Raw genomic sequence first — 25462 nt, forward strand, 5'->3', positions numbered from 1 at the left:
TCAGCAACTTTGTGAGGCCCTAAGCAACTCAATGAGAACTTGCCTCTAAATAAAATATAAAAAGGGGTCTGGGGATGTGGCTCAGTGGTTAAGTGCCCCTGAGTCCAATTTCTGGTACCTAAAAAAAAGAAGAAATGGGCTGCCTAGTGTTTTTGAAAGATGTTGGGAATGGTATTATCATTAGAAAGTAGATTTTTAAAAAAGTGATTCCCTTGTGATAATCCATTTATGGCACTAACTTTTTGTCTTTGCCTGGTATATTAAGGTCTTGTTATTTTTAGTCTTCTGCAGACTAAGGGAGGAGTTCCAGGAGCTATTTAACTTGAACATATTTTCAGTTAATACTCTTTTTCTAGCCCCAACCATATAAATCCTCCCTTTGCTGCATTCTAAAATACCTGGTGCTTCCAGATCCTCAGGATGGTTTTATGCATTATTTTTGTTTATCACTACCAGTTTAGTATTAGGAGAGAGCACAAGTAACCTTGCTCTTAATCTATTTGCCATGGATATGAATGTTGACTTAAATAATGCCTGCCTGTCTGGTTTTCTCACTATTCTCCACTTATTAAAATTTAGCATTGTGCTTGCTTCTTTCCTGGAGCTCTCCTTGTTATTCTTAAAATATAAGCTAATGTCTTTCTTTAACTGAACTCATTAATTAGAAATCATGAAATATGAAGAAAGGGAATCTTATTTGTTTATTTATTTTGAGTGAGAGAGAAACTACGAATAAATGAATGGGTTATGTCAACTCAGATGTCAGCCTCCTCTGTGGAAGAACTTTCACACTGTCAAGCAATAAAACAAGTTGATTCTTCATAGTCTAAATAGTTCTGTGTTTTGGATGTTATAGGAATAATTCTTGTCTTGGGGTGAGACTTGACCCAGTGAGTCAGTCTTCTTTCTGTGTTCTGAGAAGCCAAGTGTTCTTCATAAATGGTCTCTCCAAGTAGGGTGTGTCAAGCACAAAACTGGGCTCACCACCACTGCTTCATTTACAGAAATGTCACTTTTATCTGTTTTAGAGTTTTCATAAAACTAAGTTTGAAAAATAGACTCTACTGAAATAAAAATAAGCTGCTCTAAATTCTTTCTCCGTTTCTATAAACTAGACTATTTACTGACTATTGCGCTCGCTCTCTCTTTTTCCCCCCTCCCTTTATTGTGGTACTTGGTAATGAACCCAGGGGTGCTCTACCTCTGAGCTGTATCCCCAGCCCTTTTTATTTTTATTTTTGTTTTATTTCATTTTATTTTATTTAATTGTAGTTGGACACAATATCTTTATTTTATTTATTTATATGTGGTACTGAGGATTAAACCCAAGGCCTCACACATGCTAGGCAAGCACTTTACTGCTGAGTTACAATCCCAGCCCTGCCCCCCTTTTTATTTTTTAATGTAAGACAGGGTTTCACTAAGTTGCCCTGGCTGACCTTAAACCTGTGATCCTTCTGCTTCAGCCTCCTGAGTAGCTGGGATCACAGGTGTATGTATACCTGTACCCAGCTTACTGTTTATTCTTGATAGCACATTAATGATTTATTACCTGTTTTCTGATGTGTGTATATATACTCAGCAGGATTTTTAAGCTTTGTGGTAAAGAGCTCATGCTTTCCTTTCCGATACTTTTAGAGTCTGATATTCATTAAATAATTGTTGAAAGTATGATTTGACCAAATTAATCATTGTTGTTGAATATTCTCCTTTTCCAAGGTGCCAACAGGATAGTGTTAGAAGACTCCAATATCTTGCAGCCTGTGGGACTAACTGTGTTTGAAAACTGGCTCTATTGGATTGATAAGCAGCAGCAAATGATTGAAAAAATTGACATGACAGGTCGAGAGGGCAGAACCAAAGTCCAGGCTCGAATTGCTCAGCTTAGTGACATTCATGCAGTAAAGGAGCTGAACCTTCAGGAATACAGTAAGTGCTGATGGACTAATGCTAATTGGAGGACTTGTTTGTGTTGTAAGAAACTAAGATACACTTTTATGTCTTCTTGGACTCTTTTGTCTTTAAGATTTTTGTATACTTTTAGTTTTGCCATTAAAAAAAAAATCTTCCTTCTTTTAAAGCTTTATGTCAAACTCATCTGGAATCTTTTCCAAATGATTAATCATTTCCTTGTAAAGCAGGAATGGGAGAAAATCATGTTCATGCTCATTTGAAAAATTTTGTGCTGGGGGTGTAGCTCAGTGGTACACTTGCTTAGTATGCATGAAGTCCTGGGTTTCATCGTCAGCAACACACAAAACACACACAAAGACTAAGTATTAACTCTGCTTATCATGACTTTTCTTTATCTCCCTCAGTCACTTAGAGACACTGGTAGTATTAACATTTATTTATCTTTTCCTCCTTGCCCTTACGGTTTGAATGAAGTAAAAAATTATATAATGATTAATTAATATGCTTACTGTGGATTACTCATATTCTTAAGCAAAAGCAAAATAAACTACAATTAGTATATAAACATAGAGAAAACTTTAATCAGTAAGTGCTTGTTTACTTTTTTCTCAGATAAAATTTTTTAATTCCCAACTTAAAAAAATAGTTATGATTTTTAAATTTTATTTTAAAACTTTGGAAAATGACTAAGCATCTTGGCTTAATTTCTTTTTAATGCCTGTATATAACCAAAAGTGCCCTCATAGCAGTCACTAGCAGGTCTTACATTATGTAAACTAAACATTAGTTTAGTCTTACATTAATGTTTAGTGGAATACTAGAATCAGAACCATTATAACTTCTTACCTCCTCAGCTTAGTGCTTTCCAGTGGAATTGAAGCATGAAAAGAGAATGAGGGAATGAGAATGCCATTTCTTTTTCATTTCAAATGTTCATTAGGTTGCCACAATTCATGAATTTAGATATAAAATTAAAGATATTTGAAAATTAGAAAGAATTTTTTGTCATTTTATGTTATAACTTGGATTGGGCTTTTAATAGAAATAAGATAGTAATGACAGTACCTGCATCATTCAGTTGACAAATGAATATTTGTATTTGCAGACAATCTCAGTGGATTTTTTTTAGAAATTCAGCAAAGAGTATCTTCTTTATATAACTTAATATATTTTGGTTTTATCTTTAGGAAAACATACCTTAAAATTTCTAATAACATAAGACCATGAGATTTTTGTTAATCAAAAGTGTAGGAATTAAAAGTTGAGAGACATTGCTGTATAGGTTGTATTTTCTAATATAATAAGTGATGTCTCTTTTGGACAGTCTTTTTCATAGATGGCTGATTTTATCTACCTCATCAGCACAAACTGAAGCACAACACATGTTATTGTAGATGAGAGTTGAATAGTAGGTTATGGTACATTAGATGCTGTTTTGGGTTTTTTGTTTTTGTTTTGTGTGTGTGTGATGACAAAGGTCAAGTTGCTTGTAAAACAAGCTAAATAGAAAATTCAGAGCAATTATTATTTTTTTAAGAAAGAGAGAGAGAAAAAATTAATATTTTTTAGTTTTCGGTGGACACAACATCTTTATTTTTATGTGGTGCTGAGGATCGAACCCAGCGCCTCACACATGCCAGGCTAGTGCGCTACTGCTTGAGCCACATCCCCAGCCCAGAACAATTATTTTTTAAAATATAATTTGTGAAACAGATTTCAAAATGTATTACCTATGTTTTGTTTCTCTTACTTTGCCCAAATATGAGGAAATTTGACATTTGTAATATTGTAGGTTATCCTTTGCAATTAACCAAGCAGTAATTTTATCTGTCTCTGAATGGTTCAGTTCCATATAATCTTCAGTTTTTCCTTCTAATAACTTAATTCTTAGTGGATTCCTCACTAAAATATACCTTTTAAGTGAAATCATTTTATCTTTTGAAAAAATGAAGTTTCTGAGATAAGATGTTTAGAAATAGAATAATATCCAGGTCTCAGTGGTCTCCTAACAATGTTTCTAGTTCCAATGATCAGCTTTTCTTATATACAAAATTAACATAAGCCTATAGTGTTGTAAAATTATTTTTAAGTGTGTGTGTGTGTGTATAAAAAATAGTAACAGTGGTTAGGTATAAATATATTCTTGTAGGTATGGAGATGGAGTGAGAAATTATGTTGTGTGGAAGTAAAGTCCAAGCTGATTTTACATTTGAGTTTCATGTAGTTCATAAATAATTGATTTTTATAATTGTCCCCTTTTCCAGGACAGCATCCTTGTGCCCAGGATAATGGTGGCTGTTCCCATATTTGTCTTGTAAAAGGAGATGGCACTACAAGGTGCTCTTGCCCCATGCACTTGGTTCTGCTTCAAGATGAGCTGTCTTGTGGAGGTAAATACATCATAATTTTCTTGTGGAAGCTTAAATGTCACTGTATTTATTATCTTGGTTTTAGCCTTCTGTGATTAGGGACTGAAATTAACCTTTCTCCTAAATTAATTGGTTATTTGTGTTCCATTCATCTGCATTGTATTAGGTTTTTTAATTATTTTCTCCCTCTCCTCATCCCCTCATCCCCCATCCTTCCATCCCCCCATTCACTGAAAGCCATTTCTATGAGTTTGACTTTTACACTCCATATATAAGTGAAATTATGTGCTATTTGCCTTTCTTTGCCTTATTTCACTTAGCATTATGATGTCCAGGTTTATTTGTTGTTGTAAAGATAGCATTTTCTTCTTTTTAAAGGCTAAATAATATTTCATTGCATATATATTTACCACATTTTCAGCCTGTGAATGAGTATATTTTCTAATAATATAGTAGCTTCTGTATCTCCCCAGAGTGTTGCAAGATAAATTAATATGACTTGTTGTAATCTATATCCACTGAATTCTGGATTCTGTCAGTTTAAAGTATTATTGTTGAGATACCATCTGGTGAAAAGAATGCTCTTTTGTTTTATCCATCAGTAGTTTGCTATTGTTTTTCTTATTTACCTAACTAATAATAATAATAAAATAATAATTACAATCATATTTTTTAAACTATCAAGAGTATAGTGATTAAAATAAATAAATAATAAATAGATAAATAAATAAAAAGAGTATAGTTATTATATTGTGAAATTTGTTTAATCACAAGGTATAACAGATTGGTACGTTTCTTCATTAAATCATAATATAGCAATATCATGCATCATAATAACATTCTTACCCTTAATTCAGAAATCTTTCTCTTGGGGATAGTTCTCAGTTAATTCAACTAAAGGAAAAAGACTGTGTCGTGTTGTTACTTACAGTGATAGAAATTTTGAACAATCTAATTTCTATTGTTTGGGATATTCTTAAATAAAATAACTGAGTTCATGCAGCTTCTAAGGGCTGTGATCATGAAGTTGATGCAAAAATGTATTTGGCTCAAGTGGAGACTACTCAAATGTTGTAGATCAACAGTAGAGCATTTGCCTACCATGTGTGAAGCCTGTGATCCCCTAGTACCTCAAATGAAAGAAAAAGATAAGTGTTTTCTTCTATGATAACAATTACATAAAAAATATATATCTGTAAGTCAAGATTTAAAGCTAACATACACTCAAAATTATAAAAATTGTTGATAAAGTCAGATTACAAGTAAATTTTATTTTTCTAACTTTTCCCCCCAACTCTTTAGCAAAAGCTTTTTATTATGAGTCAAAGTGTGAACAATTGTTTACTATATACAAGCTTATTAGATAAAAAAATCTTCCCCAATCTGTTCAGATTTATCAGTTTAGATAATATTGAGAATTTCTCCAGGGTGGGCATGGTGATGCATGCCTCTAAGTTATCCCAGCAGCCAGGGAGGCTGAGGCAGGAGGATCACAAGTTCAAAGACAACCATGGCAATTTAGCAAGGCCCTAAGCAACTTAGGGAGACCCTTTCTTTAAATAAAATACAGAAAAAGGACTGGGGATGTGACTCAGTGGTTGAAAGCCCCTAATTTCAATCCCCAGTGCCAAAAACAAAAACAACTCCAATTATTTAATGACTATCTAGTATATTTTAATCTACCCAATTTTTTTTTATAACACAAGAGTCATAAAAATAGCTTGTTTTTCAAGCTCTTCTGGGTATAAAGAAACATTCCAGTAGCTATTAAATTGTGTAGTAGGAGCTTAGTAGGTAAAAGTAAAAATTACTGCCAGTGTTATTCTTCCAATTTTGTTTTGACTTCTTATTATTTTTTTAAAAATTTCAATAGCATACCAATCTTGTAGGCTTATTAGAAGCTAATGTAGTTATTCTCACATAACTTGCTTTAATGAGCCCAAAATTGTCTTAATGATTACTGTTTCCTTCCATACAATTGTTTGTGTTTTCAGCCTTTTATTGATGTATTTTAAATTGTAACAATGAATAAAGGTCAACTATTCTTGTTTACGAGTATACATATTAGAATCACTTTTTCCTGTCTTTTGATTTTTGATAGACCCTTAGAATTTTACTTAGCATTGTCAATGAGAGAAATGTATAATTACTGAGAATCTGGAGTCAGATTATTTATCAAGGCCTATATATTATTTGAAAGGCTAATATTATTAATATTTTAAACTATATAGACCATCAGTCATAGGCACAGTAATTTTTTCCAGATAATTCATTCATTATATTCTGAGGATAAATTCATCATTCTCATCAAGGCATATGTGATTACTGTAGGGTTTTGTTTGTTTGTTTGTTTGTTTTGTATCTGGGATTGAATACAGGGCACTTAACTATTAAGATACATTCCCAGCCCTTATTTATTTATTTATTTATTTATTTATTTATAAATTTTGAGACAGGGTCTCATTAATTTGCTTAGGGCATTGCTAAGTTGCTGAGCCTGGCCTTAAACTGATGATCCTCCTGTGTCAGCCTTGAGCTGCTGGGATTACTGACGTGAGCCACCATGCCTGGCTTGTGAGGTTTTTAATCAATTTTTGAGGTTTTTCCCTTCAATTCAAGGCAACATTTATACATACACTCAGTCTCTGTACAGAGGTTGTATGTAACAACTAATGTTAAGAACCACCCCCATTCCTCTGGTTTTGCTTCTTGTGCAGATTGACAGTGACCTTCTCACTGTCTCTTTCCTCATTCCTTCTTTATTCCTCTCCCTATAGAAAATAGTGAAGTATTTGTTATTCGTTGACAAAGATCTCACAGCCATTGATCCATATTTTTGAATTAGCAAAGCTATCTATTGAACATACTAGCCCTGGGGATTAATTTTGTTATTTCCCCTCTGCCCATTCAAGGTAGTTATCCTAAGTAGTATGTATGTTTAGCAGAGTTTCACTTGGGTAAGTTTATCAAGTTCTTTGGCCTGGAAACAAAAGCTATATTCTACGATTAGTTTTATCAGTATTGAAGTCAATACTATCTTTCCATCAGACTGTCTTCCATGTCTTATTATTCATTTCATTCTAAATTCAGGACAAGGGGGAAAAAAACAAAGTGATTTATTGCTTTCTCCACATCCAGCAATTTCAATTATTTGAAAAGCTTTCTTGATGAAATTTCTGGGAATCTGCCACCCTATAGCCATGCACCTAAGAGAACCCACTTCACTACATTACTCTGTGAATAGCTGGCACTAGGTTTTCTAAATGGTTGTTCTGGGTTTTGTGTGAAGGATCTACACATATGCTAGTATTTGATTCTTACACTGTCCATCCTTATAAATGAACTCATTTATAAGTTCACCTAATTTATCATCTTCACATCAAAACAGAAGTAGATCAGATGTTACACAATAATAGGCAGGTATTACTCCTGGTGTTTCTTTCTGTGGATGGCATTGTGAAGTATAATCAAATAGATATTGAGTATACTGTGTCTGTGTCACTTCGTCTCTCACACATAAACACATGCTGAACTACTTAACTATTACACTGCTTGGGCTGGAGTTGTGGTATGAGGCACTAGGTTCAGGTCTCAGCACCATATATAAATGAATAAAACAAAGGTCCATCAACAATTAACAATACATATAAAATAATATTTCACTGCTTAATAAAACTCTTTGTGGGAGAGAGTTATTTTTTTCTCAGCTGAAACAATAGCTATGATAATGACAAAGCTATATAGGGGAACATCTGGGAACTCAGAAATTTTTCTGAGTGGTAGTTAAATTGGTATTGATAACTTTGTGACATTTTACCAAGCTGTACAACTTATTATTTATTTAATCATCAATGTGTATGGCACACCACAAAGAAGCTACTCTAAAAAGTCATACCATAGTGAACAATGAGACTTCAAATAGTGTGTGAAATTAAATTTGAGATCTAATTGTCCCTTTTAAGTATCTTGACTTATAAAAAGAATGGAGCTTCTGTTTTTACTGGATATATTATTCACTAGAATGTAATAACAGAGTTCCTGTATTCTTAAACACTTACATTTGATAAAACATTAAAAAGTAATCACAAAGAGCCAGGCATGGTGTAATCCTAGTGGCTCTGAGGGCTGAGGCAGGAGGATCACAAGTTCAAAGCCAGGCTTAGTTACTTAGCAATTTCTTTCTCAAAATGAAAATGGCTAGGGATGTTGCTCAGTTGTTAAGTGCCCCTGGGTTTAATCTTGGTACCAAAATAAAATTAATTACAAATGATGACAAATGACTTGATGTCTCCTGAAAATGTTTGTCAAAAATGTTAGTCTACACAGAAACAAAAAGACTGTACTTGTGATCATAACTCTGTTAAACTATTTACATATTTTATTATGGAAAAAATTGACCATAATTTACCTTTAGTAGAATTTTCCATGATTTATTAGCCACAAAAAAATGCAACTCTGAAAAAAACTGAAGGAAATGTTACAAGAAAAAAATAGATCATAGTCGTACTGGGGTTGTGGCTCAGTGGTAGAGCACTTGCCTCGCATGTGTGAGACACTGGGTTCGATTCTCAGCACCGCATATAAATAAATAAAATAAAGGTCCATTTATTTTTAAAAAATAGATCATAGAATAAAAGATTGTTCAGAAAGATTTCAAGTACCTGATCTTGGAAATGTGGCTAAGAAAGGTTAAAATTTACAGTATGCATTACAAATAATTATTCATCTAGTATAATTTTTTTATATAATTAGTCAATGGTTTTTTTTGCTTTAATGTATATAGATATGTTTTCTTTATTTTTACAAAGCATTTATTCTTTTACAATTTGAAATAGAAATGTCATAGGTACATCAGTAAATGAAAGTCAGTTTGTAAATAATCACAAGATGTAATACTATGTGTGATGGTTATTTTTATGTGTCAACATGGTCAGACCATGATACCTAGATAGTGGTCATACATTCTGAATATTTCTGTGAGGGCATTTTTGGATGAGATAAACTGGAGATAAAATTACTGGATTTTAATCCACTCCACAATATGGGTTAGCCACACTTAAATAGTTGAAGGCCTGCATAGATTAAAAGGCTGACCCCACCCAAGGAACAATAAAATTCTGCCACTAGTCTGCATTCAGGGTTCATCTGCAGCAACAGTTCATTTTGTTCATCAACATACTGTCTTTGTTCACTGGACCCAATTGGAGTAGTTTTCTGAGTTTTCAGCCTGCTAATTTCCCCCACCAGATTCTGGACTCACTAAACCTCCATAATCCTGTGACAGTTCTTTAAAATAATCTAACTATTTAATTCATCTGTTTGTATATGTAATCATCCTATTGGTTTTCTTTTTTCTTTGTCCTTTTTAGTTATACATGGCAGTAGAATGTATTTTGACATATCATACATATGGAGTATAATTTCCCATTTTTATGGTTGTATCATACATATGGAGTATAACTTCCCATTTTTGTGGTTGTACATGATGTGGAGATACACTGGTCATGTATTCATACATGAACATAAGAGAGTATAATGTCTGATTCATTATACTGTCTTTCCTATTTCTATCCCCCCTCCCTGCCCTTCTTTCCCCTTGTCTAATCCAGTGAACTTCAAACACTCCCTCACCTCCCTATCCCCGATAATTGTGGGTCAGCAACTGCATTTCAGAGAGAACATTCATCCTTTGGGGTTTTGGGAACTGGCTTATTTCTGATAGACTGCAGTAGCATCCATTTACTTGCAAATGCCGTAATTTCTTTCTTCTTTATGTTTGAGTAATATTCCGTTGTGTATATGTACCACATTTTCTTTATCCATTCATCTGTTGAAGAGCACCTAGTTTGTTTCCTATTGGTTTTCTTTTTCTGGGGAACCCTGACTGATTACTAAGAATTAGGAATTTATCATAATTTTCTCAAAAAAGGTAATATTTGAGTAATCAGGCAAGGCAAGAGTATTCTGTGGGGCTTCAGACTATTATCTCAGTTTTACATTCTGCCACAGCATGCCCAAAAGAAAGAAGTCTGTCAAGGGGGCTTCCCACAACCCAAGTCCTCAGGTCTGTGTTTTGGAGGCTTGACTGTCTTTTACCTCCAGGCTTCCTTGATTTCAGAGGTTTAGCCCAGGATTGGCAGAGTCTACTGCTGTGGGTCTTAGATGAGGCAGAACATCATGGCCAAAGGGTGTGGTGGGGGAAAGCTACTCATCTTATGGTGGCTGGAAAGCAGAGAGCTCAGTTTTTAAAAATATAAGTAATGCATGTATTGATTAGCAGCCACAGGTGTTAGTTTTAAACTATAGGGATTTGAAGAACTTCAAGATAGAGTATAATCAAGCCAAAGTGTAATTAAGCTGAGCTTGGTGGCACATGCCTGTGATCCCAGTGGCTTGGGAGGCAGAGACAGGAGGACCACAAGTCTGAGGCCAACCTGAGCAGTTTACCAAGACCCTGAACAATTGAGTGAGACCTTGTCTCAAAATTAAAAAAAAAAAAAAACCATAGAAAGGGCTGGAGATGTAGCTCAATAGTAAAGTGACCCTGGGTTCAATCCCAGTCTAAAGAGAAAAAAAAAAGTAATCAGAGGGCCACCCATGTATGGTAGAAATTAAGCTCTGCTATTTGGGGGAGGGAGAAAAAATAACAAATACTGCACAATAATGTGAATCTATTTAATGCCACTGAACTGTATATTTTGAAATGGTTAAATTGGTAAATTTTATGTCACGTATGTTTCACTACAACAAAAACAACAAAATCATAGGTTTCCATATCAGAGTGCCTGTTACTTTAAAAGTCAAATCCTAGAAAAAGTTCCTTTATGTTAATAACAGATAAAACTGAATCAAGGATCTCATCTTCCAGTTAGAAAAGGGCTTTTGTTTTCATTTTTCATTTGTGGTTATTTTAATGTGTATATTGAATTGGATAATTAATATGTCTTGGAAAAGTGTACAACTATGATACCAACACCCAAATCAAAATATAGAATTTTGCCATTGAGAAAAGTACTCTCAGGCTAGAGCTTGTGTCTCATAGCAGAGAGCTTGCCTAGCATGGGCAAGGCCCTTGGTTAAGTCTCTAATGCTGCAAAAATAAGTTAATAACTTCATGTCCCTTTCTTATCTTCTTCCATAGTAACCACTGTTGTGATTTCTAGCTCCATAGACTAGTTTTGCCTTTCCTTGGGCAATGGAATTATTATATGTAACTTTTTTGTGTCTAGGTTTCCTGCATAGTATATTTTAAGAGTACATAAAATTTGAGTATTGGTAATTTATGTTTTCTATTTCTGTATTGTACATTATACAATACCCAATTTATTACTCTCCTCGGAGGCATTTAAATTGTTTTCAATTTTGGATTATTTAGACTGAAATTGCAATGAAAACTTGTATGCAAATATTTTTGTAATTTAGTATTGATTTTATAGTGGAGATAAAGATAAAATCTAAATTCCTCTACTTCACTCTTAAAACATTGTTTCATCTGAACCTATCTTAACCTCTCCATCTCATTTTGTATTTCTTCTCAACTTGCTTACTCTTCAATATTTTTGTTTGACTGTTTTGAAGTTGAGAACCACTGTGGAATGTTCTTTTTTGATTTGCTTCTGTGGCTTTTCTTCTGATATTTCAGGGATATATTTCTCTTCTTGCATGCCTATCCTAAATCTTACTTGTGTCTCATAGCAGAGCGCTTGCCTAGCATCTGGTCTCCTGGAAATCTACAAAAACTTTGCCAGCTGTTCTTGTCTCCTCTTTTTTGGAATTAGAGCACTTGTTACCACAGTTTTCATGACATACACTTCAGAGTAATGCTATCAGTTTTATGTTTATTAGTTCCTATCTAAAACCAAATTCACTATTTTAGGACATGGATCATATTTTATGTATTTTTAATTCACTGTATGGTCTACCATACAGTAGTTGGTAGTTGCTGAATACATAATAGGCTCTTAGAAAAGAATTCTTGAGATTTTCCAGGTAAAATGTTCACCTATAATCTGTAATATTCTGTTTTAAAGATAGTTTTCTGATTCATAGTCACATAATAAAGTTGTGTGTTTCCTAGAAAACTTAACAGATAAGTTTTAAAGAAATGTGCTAGAAATAAGGGCATAGCCTTCTTATCTCTTTTTTTTTTTTTTTAATCATCCATTATTTTATAAGAAGCTCTCTGACCTTGGGCAGTCACTTAGCTCCACTTAGTTTCCTCATTTATAAAAACAAGGAAATTTAGCTTTAATTTCTGCACTTAAACTATTTGTTCTTGGTATATTTTTACATTTTAAAAAAATTGAGGGGCTGGGGTTGTGGCTCAGTGGTAGAGCACTTGCCTAGCATGTGTGAGGCACTGGGTTTGATCCTCAGCACCACATAAAAATAAATAAAATAAAGGTATTGTGTTCAGCTACAACTAAAAAAAATTGTTTTAAAAAATTGAGGACCCTAGAGAGGTTGTTTTTATATGTTGTGTTTATATTTACTGTACCCGAATTTAAAACTAAGAACTTTAAAGTCTATTAAAAGTAATAATAATAAACCTTTATATGCTTTTAAATCAAAGATTAAAAAATTAACTTTTTAATGCAAAATAATTTTGGTGAGAAGTTTTATGTTTTTGTAAGTCTTTTTAAAATTGGACGAGATTCTAATGTCCACTGTGCATTTATTCTGTTGTGATATGTAGTTTTGGTCTAAATATATGAATAAAATATTAGTCTTACAACAGATGCATAGTTGGAAGAATAGACTACAACAATAGCCTTTTCATATAATTATGGATATTTATCTGGGATTCTATACCAAATCTTTACAAGTGATAGCTTCCTTTAGGTTTAGTTGCAGTGCACAATTTGAAACCATTATCAATTAACTTTTAATGATCTGTTATATTAAAATGAACTGATCTGACTGGGTAAGGTAGCACACATCTGTAGTCCATGCTACACAGAAGACTAAGGCAGGAAGACTTCTTGAGCCCAGGAGTTTGGGCAACATAGCAAGACACTTTAAACAAACAAACAAAAAAGCATAGATGTATTTTGTACTCTGAATGGATGTATGGATATTTTTACCTAGGCATGACTTTATCCCTTGATCATTTGGAAATATTAGAATTTCATTAAAAAATTCCCAGGTCTTCAGATTTTCACCCATTTTGACCCATTTTACCATATGATATCAAAAAAATAACATTTGTTAGTTGGGTATGGTGACACATGCCTATAATCCCAGAACTTGGAAAGCTGAAGCAAGAGAATCAAAGTTCAGGGCCAACCATGGCAATTTAGCAAGACCCATCTCAAGATAGATAAATAGACAGGCAGAGGACGAACGGATGGACAGATAGATTTAAAAAAAGAAAAAAAAAGATGGCTAGAGATGGAGCTCGAATATAGAGGACTCCTGGGTTTGGTCCCCAGTAACATACAAATACACATTCACACAAACAAATCACATTTGTTAATATTACCAACAGTCTCATCAGAAAAAAGGTACTGGGAATCTGTCAAGATAAAAGTATTATATAGATACAAGTTTTTCAAAATGTAATTTCAATTAGAAATTAAGTTGGAGGTTGGTGATTATAGTGATTTAATGTAATTTGCCACAAATATTAGAAAGAAACAGGCTCATTTGGTTCATTTTTAAAAAAATTCTTGCCTAATAACTAAATGTAATTAGCTATAGTTTTATCAGTTACTCTTTCAAGTAAAAGTATTCCATTTTGATTTGTGCTTACCATTCGAGAAAGGCTTTTCCCCTAGAAACTATTATGCTTATGTTTGCAACATGAGCTTTTTGGTTATTTCCAGTTCATCAAATGGTATTGAAGAGACATGCACTCAGAATTTGATTTTACCACAAGAATGGGTTCCTAATTAGAATAAGTTATACTCCATGTATGTATAATATGTCAAAATATACTCTACTGTCATGTATATCTATAAAGAACAAATAAAAAGATATTAATAAATTTAATATTTTTATTGATTCTTCACAAACAATTTTCCCTGAAGTACTGGATATTAAGCCCAGAAATATTCTACCTCTGAGCAACAATTTATTTTGAGTCAGGGTGTCACAGAGTTGCCCAGGAATTTAACAATCTTCCTGTCTCGACTTCTCAAGTAACTGGGATTACAGAGGTGCACAACACAAACCTTCTTAAGTGAAACTGGCTTTTTTTTTTTTTTTCCGCTTAAACTGTAGGTTCGTGGCTATGCAGAGTACAGTAACTGCCAGTATAACTTGGTGCAATTGCCTTGAGTCTGCCAAGATACCAACAGTTTCACCATTCCTTTTGTAGCATCTATGCAAATGTAGTGAAAAAAAGCAAATGACACTTAGAACTATTGCTAAAATAGTTCTAGCATAGCATATCCACTGAAAAGGTGTCAGGGATCCTGAGGAGACCATGGACCACTCTAGAACCTCAGAGCTAGGAAAGTTATTAGTTCTAGGCTAACTTTAAAATGTTTGGAGGGCTAGGAATGTAGGTCAGTGGTGCAGTGATTGCCTAGTATGCATAAAGCCTTGGGTTCAAGTTTAAGCAGCACAAACAAATAATAGAAAAATTTGTTTAAAGTTGGAGGTTGGTGATTATAGTGATTTTCCTAGGTTATGTTTGAAATCATAAAGTGCTTTGTATATGTTAATTATTAAATGAATTCATTTGAGTATAGATGTTTGACCTTTGCTATGCTTTTGTTTCTCCTCCTTTTTCATTTGAAGAACCCCCAACATGTTCTCCTCAGCAGTTTACTTGTTTCACTGGGGAAATTGACTGTATCCCTGTGGCCTGGCGGTGTGATGGGTTTACTGAATGTGAAGACCACAGTGATGAACTCAATTGTCCTGTATGCTCAGAGTCCCAGTTCCAATGTGCCAGTGGGCAGTGTATTGATGGTGCCCTCCGATGCAATGGAGATGCAAATTGCCAGGATAAATCAGATGAGAAGAATTGTGAAGGTAATCAAACTTCTCAGAAAATTCTTTTTCCATAAAGTTGTTTAAAATTCATTGCAGGGCTGGGGTTGTGGCTCAGTGGTATAGAGTGCTCACATAGCATGCATGAGGCATGGGGTTTGATCCTCAGCACCACATAAATATAAAATAAAGACATTGTGTTGGGCTGGGATTATGGCTTAGCGTTAGAGGCCCTGGGTTTGATCCTCAGCACCATATAAAAATAAGTAAAATAAAGGTATTGTGTCCAACTACAACTAAAAAACAATTTAAAAAAAAACATATTGTGTCCACTTAAAACTAAAAAAACAAATATTTTAAAAATCCAGTGTAAATACTGGTGGTAGATTTTGGGGTGTTTCTAGTATGTTTGAACGTACCATGAACATATACCATGTTCCAAATTACTTGAATTCATTTCACACGCATAAGGTTTTACTGATTAATAAATGTGTTTAGTCAGTTTTTTCTAACTTTAATGAAATACCTAAGGCTGGGTAATTTTAGAAAAAGGTTTATTTAGCTCATAATTCTAGAGGTTCAAGGGTATGGTGCTGGCATATCAGTTGGGTGAAGGTGGCAGGTGGCAGCACAATAGAGGAGTACTTGTGAGAAGAAAAAAATCACATCCCAAGATAGGAAGCCAGAGCAAAGAGAGTGGCCAGATTTGTTCTCATAACAACCTGTCTGGAGAACTAACTCAAAGTTCCATGCCAGCTACCTTAATCCATTCTGAGGACAAGGCCCCAGTGACATCCTAAATAGGCTCCTCAAGGTTCCTCCACCTCAACACCATGTTATACTGAAGACCATGCTGCTAACATGTACATGAATCTTTTGAGGACATACTCAAACCTTATCCAGTCTATAAGCTCTGAAAATTGAGAAATGGAACCAAAATATTAGGCTCTGACTATTTTAAAAATAGTCTCTGTGAACCCTGATTTCATAGATTTACTTACTACAATCTAAATTTTTTTTCCCCTCTCTTTCCCTCACTAGCCTTACACAGTACAAATAAGTTCTCTAGAATTCTCTAGGGTAAACAAGGAAAATTTATTGCAGTGAAAGGAATTTAAAGAACAAAGTAAGAAATTTTCTGTTGGGTTCCATTTCTGCCATTCTTTTCTTTGTATCAATGGGAATGGGAATCCCCAGAAAACATTTAGAGTATGTGTAAAAGTTTAAAGCATTTTTCATTTGTATTCAGAAAGCACCTTTGCACTCTTGCCAAAATTTGGCTTTATATAATGCTAAAAATAAGAAAACTATTTGCATTTTTTTTCAGTGCTTTGTTTAATTGATCAGTTTCGCTGTGCCAATGGTCAGTGCATTGGAAAGCATAAGAAATGTGATCATAATGTGGATTGCAGTGATAAATCTGATGAACTGGATTGCTGTAAGTAGGAATAAAACTTTATTTATAATTTACTGTCAAGGGAAAACTTGAAAACCTTTAAAATACTTTTCCATTTTCCTTATGTGTTTATTATCAAGATTTTCTTATTAAGTACTAATATTAAGCTCGTTATATGTGCCAAGATTTCTTTGTTTTGTTTTTAATAATTTCTTTTTTTTTAATATTTATTCCTAAGTTTTAGATGGACACAATATCCTTATTTTACATTTATGTGGTGCTGAGGATCAAACCCAGTGCCTCGTGCATGCTAGGTGAGCATTCTGCCACTGAGCCACAACCCCAGCCCTCTAATAATTTCTTAAAGATAGCAATCTTCTGGTCTAGTTTTTTGTAGCTCAGTGGTAGAGCACTTGCCTAGGATGTGTGAGGCCCTGGGTTTGATCACACCACATAATAATAAGTGAACAAAATAAAGGTGTAGTGTCCATCTACAACTAGTATATATATATAAAAGAACAATTTTCTTATGCACAAAAATATTCACAGAAGTATTTCATAAAGCACCAGGAATGAATAAGCATAGTTGTGCCACAACTAAAAAATCATAAACATCTCTAATAATTTAGATAGGATGAAATGTTAGTGGTCTCAGCTTAGTTACTGAACATTATTCCCTGCTTAACCGTTGACCATTGTTTCTCTAAGTGTTTCCACCAGGTTTTCAATGGCTTGAAAAATTTAAGAGTTTTTTAAAATGCAACCTGAGGATGCGTAAACATTCCTGGAGACTTAGAGACCCTTGGCTTAACAACCTATAGTTTCTTCAAGGTTCATTACTGTTAACCAATGCTGTAACATGTGTCTATCTCAAATCAATAAAAGTTCAAGTGAAATGTTTACTAAGACTTTTAGAATCTACTCATTGATTCAATAATGATTTATTGCCCTGTGCTGAGAATACATTGTACCTGCAGCAAGGTTCCCAGAGTTGTCGCTATTGCCTAGGCAATATTCCACTCACAATGGAGAATCATTGAAAATTCTAAGAAAAGGATCTACATGACTACATAAATCAATAAATACATAAAGGCTATATTAGATATGATATTTCAGGTATATTGGAGGTGATAAGATTGTAGGCAGGGAAGTCATTTAGGTTGGTTGTTTTCAGACTGCTTTGGATTACATCAAGAGGAATATAAAGATGTGATTATATGCATAAACAAAAATATGACAAAGCAGTATGAACCCATATGATGTCAACTGAATCCCAATATTTTCTTTCTTTTTTTTTAAATGCTGCTTGCAACCCACTAAATTGTTTTTATCATCTACTAATGACTTGTAGTCTGTAATTTAAAAGTGCTTAAGAGGTAGTTTAGACAGAAGATAAGATCTAAATCAAAAACAGGAGCAGTGATGTTAAAAGAAGGAATAGATTTCAGAGTTATTTTAGAATTGGAATAAAAAGGATTTGGTAACCACCTAGATATAGCTGACAAGTTTAAGATGATCCATGGATACCTTATTGAGTGGAGTCATTAACTAAGATAAATAGCAGGAACTGAAAACTGAAATACTGAACCCTATAAATATAAATAGCAGGAACTGAAATACTGAACCCTATCCTGGTTGTTTAGTTTAGTTGATGAAATGTTTTTTGTTAATTTATTTTTGTTTTTAATTTAGCCTAGATGCCTTTAGGTAGACATGCCCTTCACAGCTTGCCACAGGCCCCACCACTCTTCATTGTCCTGTATTACACTGTTTCTTTCATTTGTGATCTGTTTCACCTCTGGAATGTGAGAGAAACAACAAATGGTAGTAATGGTGAATTCATTTTGGGATATGTTTACATTAAAGATAACCATGGGCTATCCCATTGAAGCTATTAGGAAATTGTTGATATATGGCTAAGGAGGATCTGGCACTCTTTATTTTATTGATAATAATTAAAGCTGTGGCAATAGACAAAATCTCCTAGGAGAGTAGATAGAGGAGGAAAATATTAGGTGATAGATCTCAAGTAAACACAATTGACAGGAATGAAACAACCAAAAAAAATGGAGAAAAAGAATAATCAGAAATAATAAAACTGGAAGAGTGGTGTCTTTGAAGGATATTGTTCAGACATTTTTGAGAAAAAAACAGGATCCAGCAGTATTGAATGTGTAGAGGGGTCAGGGAGATGAAGTTTAAAGAGAATGGCAAATGGAGGAACTTTGACCTTTCTTATAGCAGTTTTTAGTGCTGTGGCGAGGGTAGAAGCCTAAATTCGGTGAGTTACACATAGCCCAGAGCCTAGAAATGGGGGTGGTGGATTTAAATAATTTTTTTCTTAAAGCTTGACATTGGAAAGGAATACCAAGGTTCTAGAAATGAATAAAAAAGGTGGGATTGCTGCTTAGCAATTATGTGCCTCAGATTCCACAGACTAAATTTGTAACAGATAGTCCCTATATATTATATAACTTAGTGCTATCATTTTCACCTTATTTCTTTGATATAGTCTATATAAATTAGCTGTGTGTTTGGGAGATTCACAGTAAGATGAAGCAGAAGAAAAAAAAATTTAAAGGATCTGCAGCTGTGAAATATGTTAACTAGTCAGAATGGAAGCATTTTCCCTCTAAATAGAAACCCTTCTAAATTTGATAAGTACATTTGCTCTTTCTGTCTACCTCTGATGTTGATATACTCTGCATTAAAAAAAAAAAAAAAAAAAAAAGCCCTCTCCTTCTTAAAAGCTTCTTAAAGGGATCCAGGGAAGGTGAATATCCTGGGCAGAATTCTTCTCTAGTGCTCTAGCTTTTCTCTGTGAATCCTCTAGTAATTGGGTATCAGAGACCTATGTTTCTTGCCTTTAGGCAACTAGACATAGACAGCCTGAGGATAGCAGCTTATTGGCTCTGGGGAAACCAGGATCATCTGTAGTTTCTAATTTTCCTTTACTAGGCCTAAATGTCATCATTAAAACCTAAACTCCAGCATGTGCTCAGAGCTGTTTGGGCTCCAAGTCAAAACATTTGATGACTTTTCTAGGTCCATCCCTTCTGGCATATAATGTTGAAATTCCAAAAGAAACCGTAGGTTTTTATGATACATAGAAAAAAGTCACTTTTATCTGTTTATGAATTTAAAGCTTCTTAATGTTTATATTTGCCATCTTTGTTTCTGTCAGTTTATAGTTATACTTACCAATCTATTTTATTTCTGTCTTCACTTAATGTGGTTCATTTTGATTCCTAATGATGACATTCTTATTTTCGTGGAGCATGGTATATATATGGATTCATAAAAGAAAAATATGTGAGTTGTATTCATTAATTTTATAGTTTCACATCGTTAGTAAACCCTCTTTTTACTTGCTATTTTGAATATACAGTTATTTTTCTATTAGATGACTATACAATATTTTCCATTTTAGATCCAACTGAAGAGCCAGCACCACAGGCCACTAACACAGTTGGTTCAGTTATTGGAGTAATTGTTACCATTTTTGTGTCTGGAACAATATACTTTATCTGCCAGAGGATGTTGTGTCCACGTATGAAGGGAGATGGGGAAACTATGACTAATGACTATGTGGTTCATGGACCAGCTTCTGTGCCTCTTGGTTATGTGCCACACCCAAGTTCTCTGTCAGGATCTCTTCCAGGTGAGTTAAGACTGATCCATGAAAATCAAGTCTTAGATCCTGGCAAGATTATTAAGTCTCTTTTGTGGAAACAGAATATTACCTAGGTTTTCTTTGAAACTAGATTATTTGGGGTTTTAAAAAAATTATAAGAACAATGTTCTTGTTTACTTCTTGCATGTTCTCTGTTACACAAAGAGTTTGGTAGAAATTTGCAAAGGATATAAAGCAAATATATATGCAAGCTCTGAATCCTCTATCCTCTGGAGGTATGCTCCTGAAAGCATTTCAGCCAATCCTTTGGTGAAGAGTTATAAACATACATTCTTCAGGTTCATAACTACCAGGAAACCTCTTACTCTTGAGCCCAGGAATAAAAAGTCACCAAATAGGTAGACTTCCCTTCAGCAGACAAAGATTCAGAAATAAGTGGGTGACTGAAGGGAGGGATATATTGTTTTATGTTTTCTCTGATTTAACAGATGATAGTAGGACTAGGACTGATTTCGGCATAGCCAAATAGCCAGAAGTTTTATGCTTGGGTAGGCACTATTGCTCAAAGGAAGTGTAACTTACATTTCAGTGTTTTCTGGTGTCCTTAGTGAAAAGAAGCCTTCCTTTTAATGAATATGAAGAGGAGGTTCCTGGCCAAAGACCTGAAAATAGGAACATATTTTGGGTATAACTATTAAGTAAATAATCATGATATTTAAGCTGATTATGATAGTGTTTTCTTGGTGCTATGCCAATTTTCTGGATGTGAAATTTAGGGAAGCTACTTGAAAGAAATAGAATTTTTTCTTTAAAGTTGCTAGTTTTGATTCCAGCAATGTTTGCATCCAGTAGGTGAAGAAATATCTTCCATACATTGTGTTTAGGCCCTAAAATTTTTTTTTCTCCCTTTTAACCAAATGTTGTTATTTAACCTACCATGCATGACAAACTCCATCCTTTCATCCTTTCTCCTTCAAATCCTCCAGGCTGTTGAAAAACCTCACTTTGAAGGTCTCTGTTTAACTATTGGTGTTTGGGACCCTAGTGTTGAGCAAAATTATTTCATACATTTTTATAATCTTACTCATCCTGAGTTTTTGTCCCATATTTTTATAGATGCATTGTATTTACGAATATTGATGAAATTTGTTGCTACATATTTATACATATATACAATATAACAATACAGTTTGGCCAGTATCACTCCCCAGCGCTTCCCTCCTCCCTCCTCACACTCCTCATCTTCTGTTTTTGTCTCTCTTTTATGTTAGGAATGTCTCGAGGTAAATCGATGATCAGCTCCCTCAGTATCATGGGGGGAAGTAGTGGACCTCCCTATGATCGAGCACATGTCACAGGAGCATCATCAAGCAGTTCTTCAAGCACCAAAGGCACTTACTTTCCTGCAGTAAGCAGTCTATCTTGCTGTGTTTTTCTCTGAATACTAAAATAAATAGCATTTTAGATTAATCTGTGGGTTCTCAATGACTGTTTCTTTTTTGCTGGTTTGTTTTCTTGTTTTAGATACCAGGAATTGAACCAGGGGCACTCAACTGCTGAGCCACATCCCCAACCCATTTTATATTTTTTATTTTGAGACAGTTGCTGAGCCTGGCTTTGAACTTGATCCTTCTGTCTCACACCCCACCCCCAGCCATTGGGATTACAGGTGTGTGCCACCATGTCCAGCTGTAAAAATAGTTTTTTAATAAAGAATTTAAGTATGTAAGTCTCAGAAGGATTTACCACACTGTTCCTGCTTATAAATATTTCTCTTAAGTTCACTGACCAGCAGCATATTTGAAAGCACTGGGCATTACTTTTCCATTTCAAGTAAAAATAGAATACTGAATGGTATCTCTTAAGAGAATAAGTACCTTCATTTCATGACCTCCCAAAAGAGGAAGGACACCTAGAATTTCTCTTAAATTGTTATTTTTTTCCTAAATGTTTAAAATTTTAAAAAAAGTTCCAGGTGTGGTGGCACATGTTCTCTAATCCCAGTGACTTGGAAGGCTGAGGCAAGAAGATTGCAGTACTGATTTGAGTCTGCAAATTAGTAAGACCCTTTCTCAGAGTAAAACATAATAAGGGCTGGGGCCAGGAGAGGTGCTGCATGCCTGTAATCCCAATGGCTCAAGAGGCTGAGGTGGGAGGAACACAAGTTCAAAGACAGTCTCAGCAAAAGTTAGATGCTTAGCAACTCAGTGAGACCCTGTTTATAAATGAAATATAAAATAGAACTGGGGATGTGGCTCAGTAATTGTGCCCCTGAGTTCAATCCTTGATACCAAAAAAAAAAAAAGCTTAGTGGTAGAGCGCCCCTGGGTTTAATCCCCAATATGGCAAAGGGAAGGTGTGTGTTTGTATGTGTATACAGTTTTTAAAAATCAGAACCTAGCTATGCTGAACTTAAACCAGTAACTCACAGATTATAGATTTTCTTTTCCACTTTATACTTTTTAGCAATGATAAGATTGTCTTAGGGAAAGTGGAGCCACAATCATAAAATACTAATTGAAGTCAGCTCTTTGGAAAAGGATTAGTGTTATTATTTAACCTAATGCTGAAAGTTAAATAATTTAACTTAAATATATTATTTAAGTTAAATATAAGGATTATAAATATATAAAGTTAAATATATTTAAGGATCAGTGTTAACGTTAAGTGTAATGAAACACAATAGCAATAAAAAAATTAAAAGAAAATCCAAGTCTCTCGTCTAGAGTAGGCTTATTATTTTAATATGTTAATTATTTTTCTTTTTAGATTTTGAACCCACCACCATCCCCTGCCACAGAGCGATCACATTACACTATGGAATTTGGATATTCTTCAAACAGTCCTTCTACTCATAGGTCATACAGGTATGTACATCCTCTTTTAGTGTAAGTTGAAGTACTTATTAGAGGAAAGTATTCCAGTTGTGGCTTGAAGAAAACCCAAATGAGCAGTTGTTGGTCACCAGATGGAGAATAGGCATTTTGTCTTGGTAATGCTGACTACCTTACTCACAAATCCTTTTCTTTCTGGGCATTTTACATTTTTAAAAGAGTGTTACAGATGCTGGCAATTAGAGTAATGAAGTAGACTCCAGGCTTTGGCAGTGTTTACCCACCAAAATGACTAATTCCAAAATAAATTACTAGTCAGATGTGTGATTGATGCTCTCAGGATAGAATATTGGGGTAAGATTGTTCAAAGAGTTGTGAGCTCTCAAACAGCAGGGGTATTAAGAGCACAGAATTCTTTTAAGAGAAGTACAAGGTCAGTTCTTGCTTACATGTGTTATTGTGATCTGGAGTGAAAGATTTCTCATGTTCTTGTATGGAGAATATTAAGACTGGCTAAAATAAATGAAGTATATTTATAAGCCACAACAGGGGAAATTATACATTTATGCTAATTTTGTGAGTCTATAGAGCAAATTGAACAGGTCAGTTACCATTGTGTCTGCCTTATTCTTCCATCTTCCTTGAAAGGCCAGCAGAAAGTCAGCATCTTTGTATTCTCTGTCTTGACATAGTATTATGTCTGTGGGTATCTCCAAATACCCATCATCATTCAGATAAGATGTCCCCTAGCATTTCAGTTGAATTTATCAGATATAACCTTACACATGGATGAAAATACAATGGAAACTACTTAGAGTATTATTTGAATTATATTTCAGTTGATTATATAAAGCTGTTGAGATAGACTTGGCTCTGAACTAATTGTTTTTATGGTTTATCATACTGTTGATTTCTGCCACAAGTTTGTTCTAAAATGTCAAAACAGAAAAACAGAAGACTGAAGACCAGAAACTGAAAAACAAAAGGAAAGAACCAAACTTTTATTTTGAAAAAGGAATTTCTTTAATTCAAATTGAATAAAACACTTTGATAACAATAAACATAATTATATCGAAAACAGTTATTATTTAAACATTTCTCATGTTTCATTTAAGCCCAATTTATGTTTGTTCTATATCAAGTCTTTTATCATTTGATGAAATTTTTGTCTCAACCAGAACTTAAAAAAAAGAATTTTGAAAAAACAGAATTATATTTGGCCTTTTTACTGCTTAGCCAGGACATTTTACCTAGTCTTTGACACCTGATTTGATAGGACCAAAACAAAAGTAGAAACAAAAGCACTACAACATACTATCAACATTGATCTTAAAAGCCTCTGAGAACCTGCTCAGCAGGTCATGTAACTTCTGGTCTTCTGGAAGTCATTTCTTTTGAGACCACGTAGAGTGGCAGTAGATGGTTCGTGTCTTGGAATACTATTTTCTGTGCTCATATCACTAGGTATTTTATAAATTATTCTATCAATTATTCTTGGTCTTGCCCCTTCTCTTGTAGTCACTTTGGTGAGAAAGTTTATGCATAAATCTTTGGGATAAATATGAAATAAGGTACCCATTACCACACTTATAATAGAAAGATACAAGAACTTACATCTAGAAGTAGGAAAGTATGTTCCTCTCGTTCCAATGCCTTTTTCTTAGATAGCCAGGCTACATATTTAGCAACTATGGATTACTTGTAAAGACTTTTTTAAAAAAGTGTAAGAAATATATTAAACCTCTGAAAATATATATTATAAATTTACTGGTCCTCTATGAGTATTTAAAATTTAACATTTTGAGATTCATTTAAAGCTGCTTTTATGACAGTATTCCCGTCTATAGTGAATTAAAACTATTTTCCCCAAATTATAGCAGTTTCCGTTTACTAGTGGTAATAGTAACAGGGTAGATATGCCCTTTAGGTTGTCTACCAAAATTCAGCCTGAATTATGTAATATTCAACTTTTTAAAAAAGAAATGAAGACTTCAAGCATCATTAAATTATTTGTCAGGTAACTATGGAGCATTTAAAGAATGTTGAGGGAATGCTACCATTTGTAGTGTAAAATCCAAAAAAACTCATTCTTCTCATAGGCTATAAAACTATAGCAATTGGTAAGGTCTACTCGATACACTACATGCAGAATGTATAACAGACACATTTTTCATGACCATTTAGTATAACTTTGTCTTTTTTAATTTCTTACTTTTTTTAAAATGGTACTAGGGATCAAACCCAGGTCTTCATTATGCTAAGCACACACTTTACCAGCCCAAGCAGAACTTTAAATAGTTCCTTTGTATTTTGTGATAAAGTTTAACTTGAAGATATAAAAGCACATCTAGATTGAATTTACCTCTGATTTCTCATT

The 25462-nt window shown here is 34.0% G+C and overlaps 1 protein-coding gene across 2 annotated transcripts in view; it reads left to right on the forward strand.

Annotated features, from left to right (window-relative positions):
* The window catches only part of Lrp6 (LDL receptor related protein 6), a 167543-nt gene that overhangs the window by 136486 nt on the left and 5595 nt on the right, over positions 1-25462 (forward strand). For both annotated transcript variants that reach the window (XM_078015223.1, XM_078015224.1), the window contains 7 exons: positions 1720-1929; positions 4179-4304; positions 15027-15263; positions 16549-16659; positions 20048-20278; positions 21523-21659; positions 23021-23118. In XM_078015223.1, coding sequence (XP_077871349.1) covers positions 1720-1929; positions 4179-4304; positions 15027-15263; positions 16549-16659; positions 20048-20278; positions 21523-21659; positions 23021-23118 — 1150 coding nt within the window. The remainder of the gene's footprint in view (positions 1-1719; positions 1930-4178; positions 4305-15026; positions 15264-16548; positions 16660-20047; positions 20279-21522; positions 21660-23020; positions 23119-25462) is intronic.

The sequence above is a fragment of the Ictidomys tridecemlineatus genome, chromosome 6 (assembly GCF_052094955.1).
Source record: "Ictidomys tridecemlineatus isolate mIctTri1 chromosome 6, mIctTri1.hap1, whole genome shotgun sequence".
In the NCBI taxonomy this organism is placed as follows: Eukaryota; Metazoa; Chordata; class Mammalia; order Rodentia; family Sciuridae; genus Ictidomys; species Ictidomys tridecemlineatus.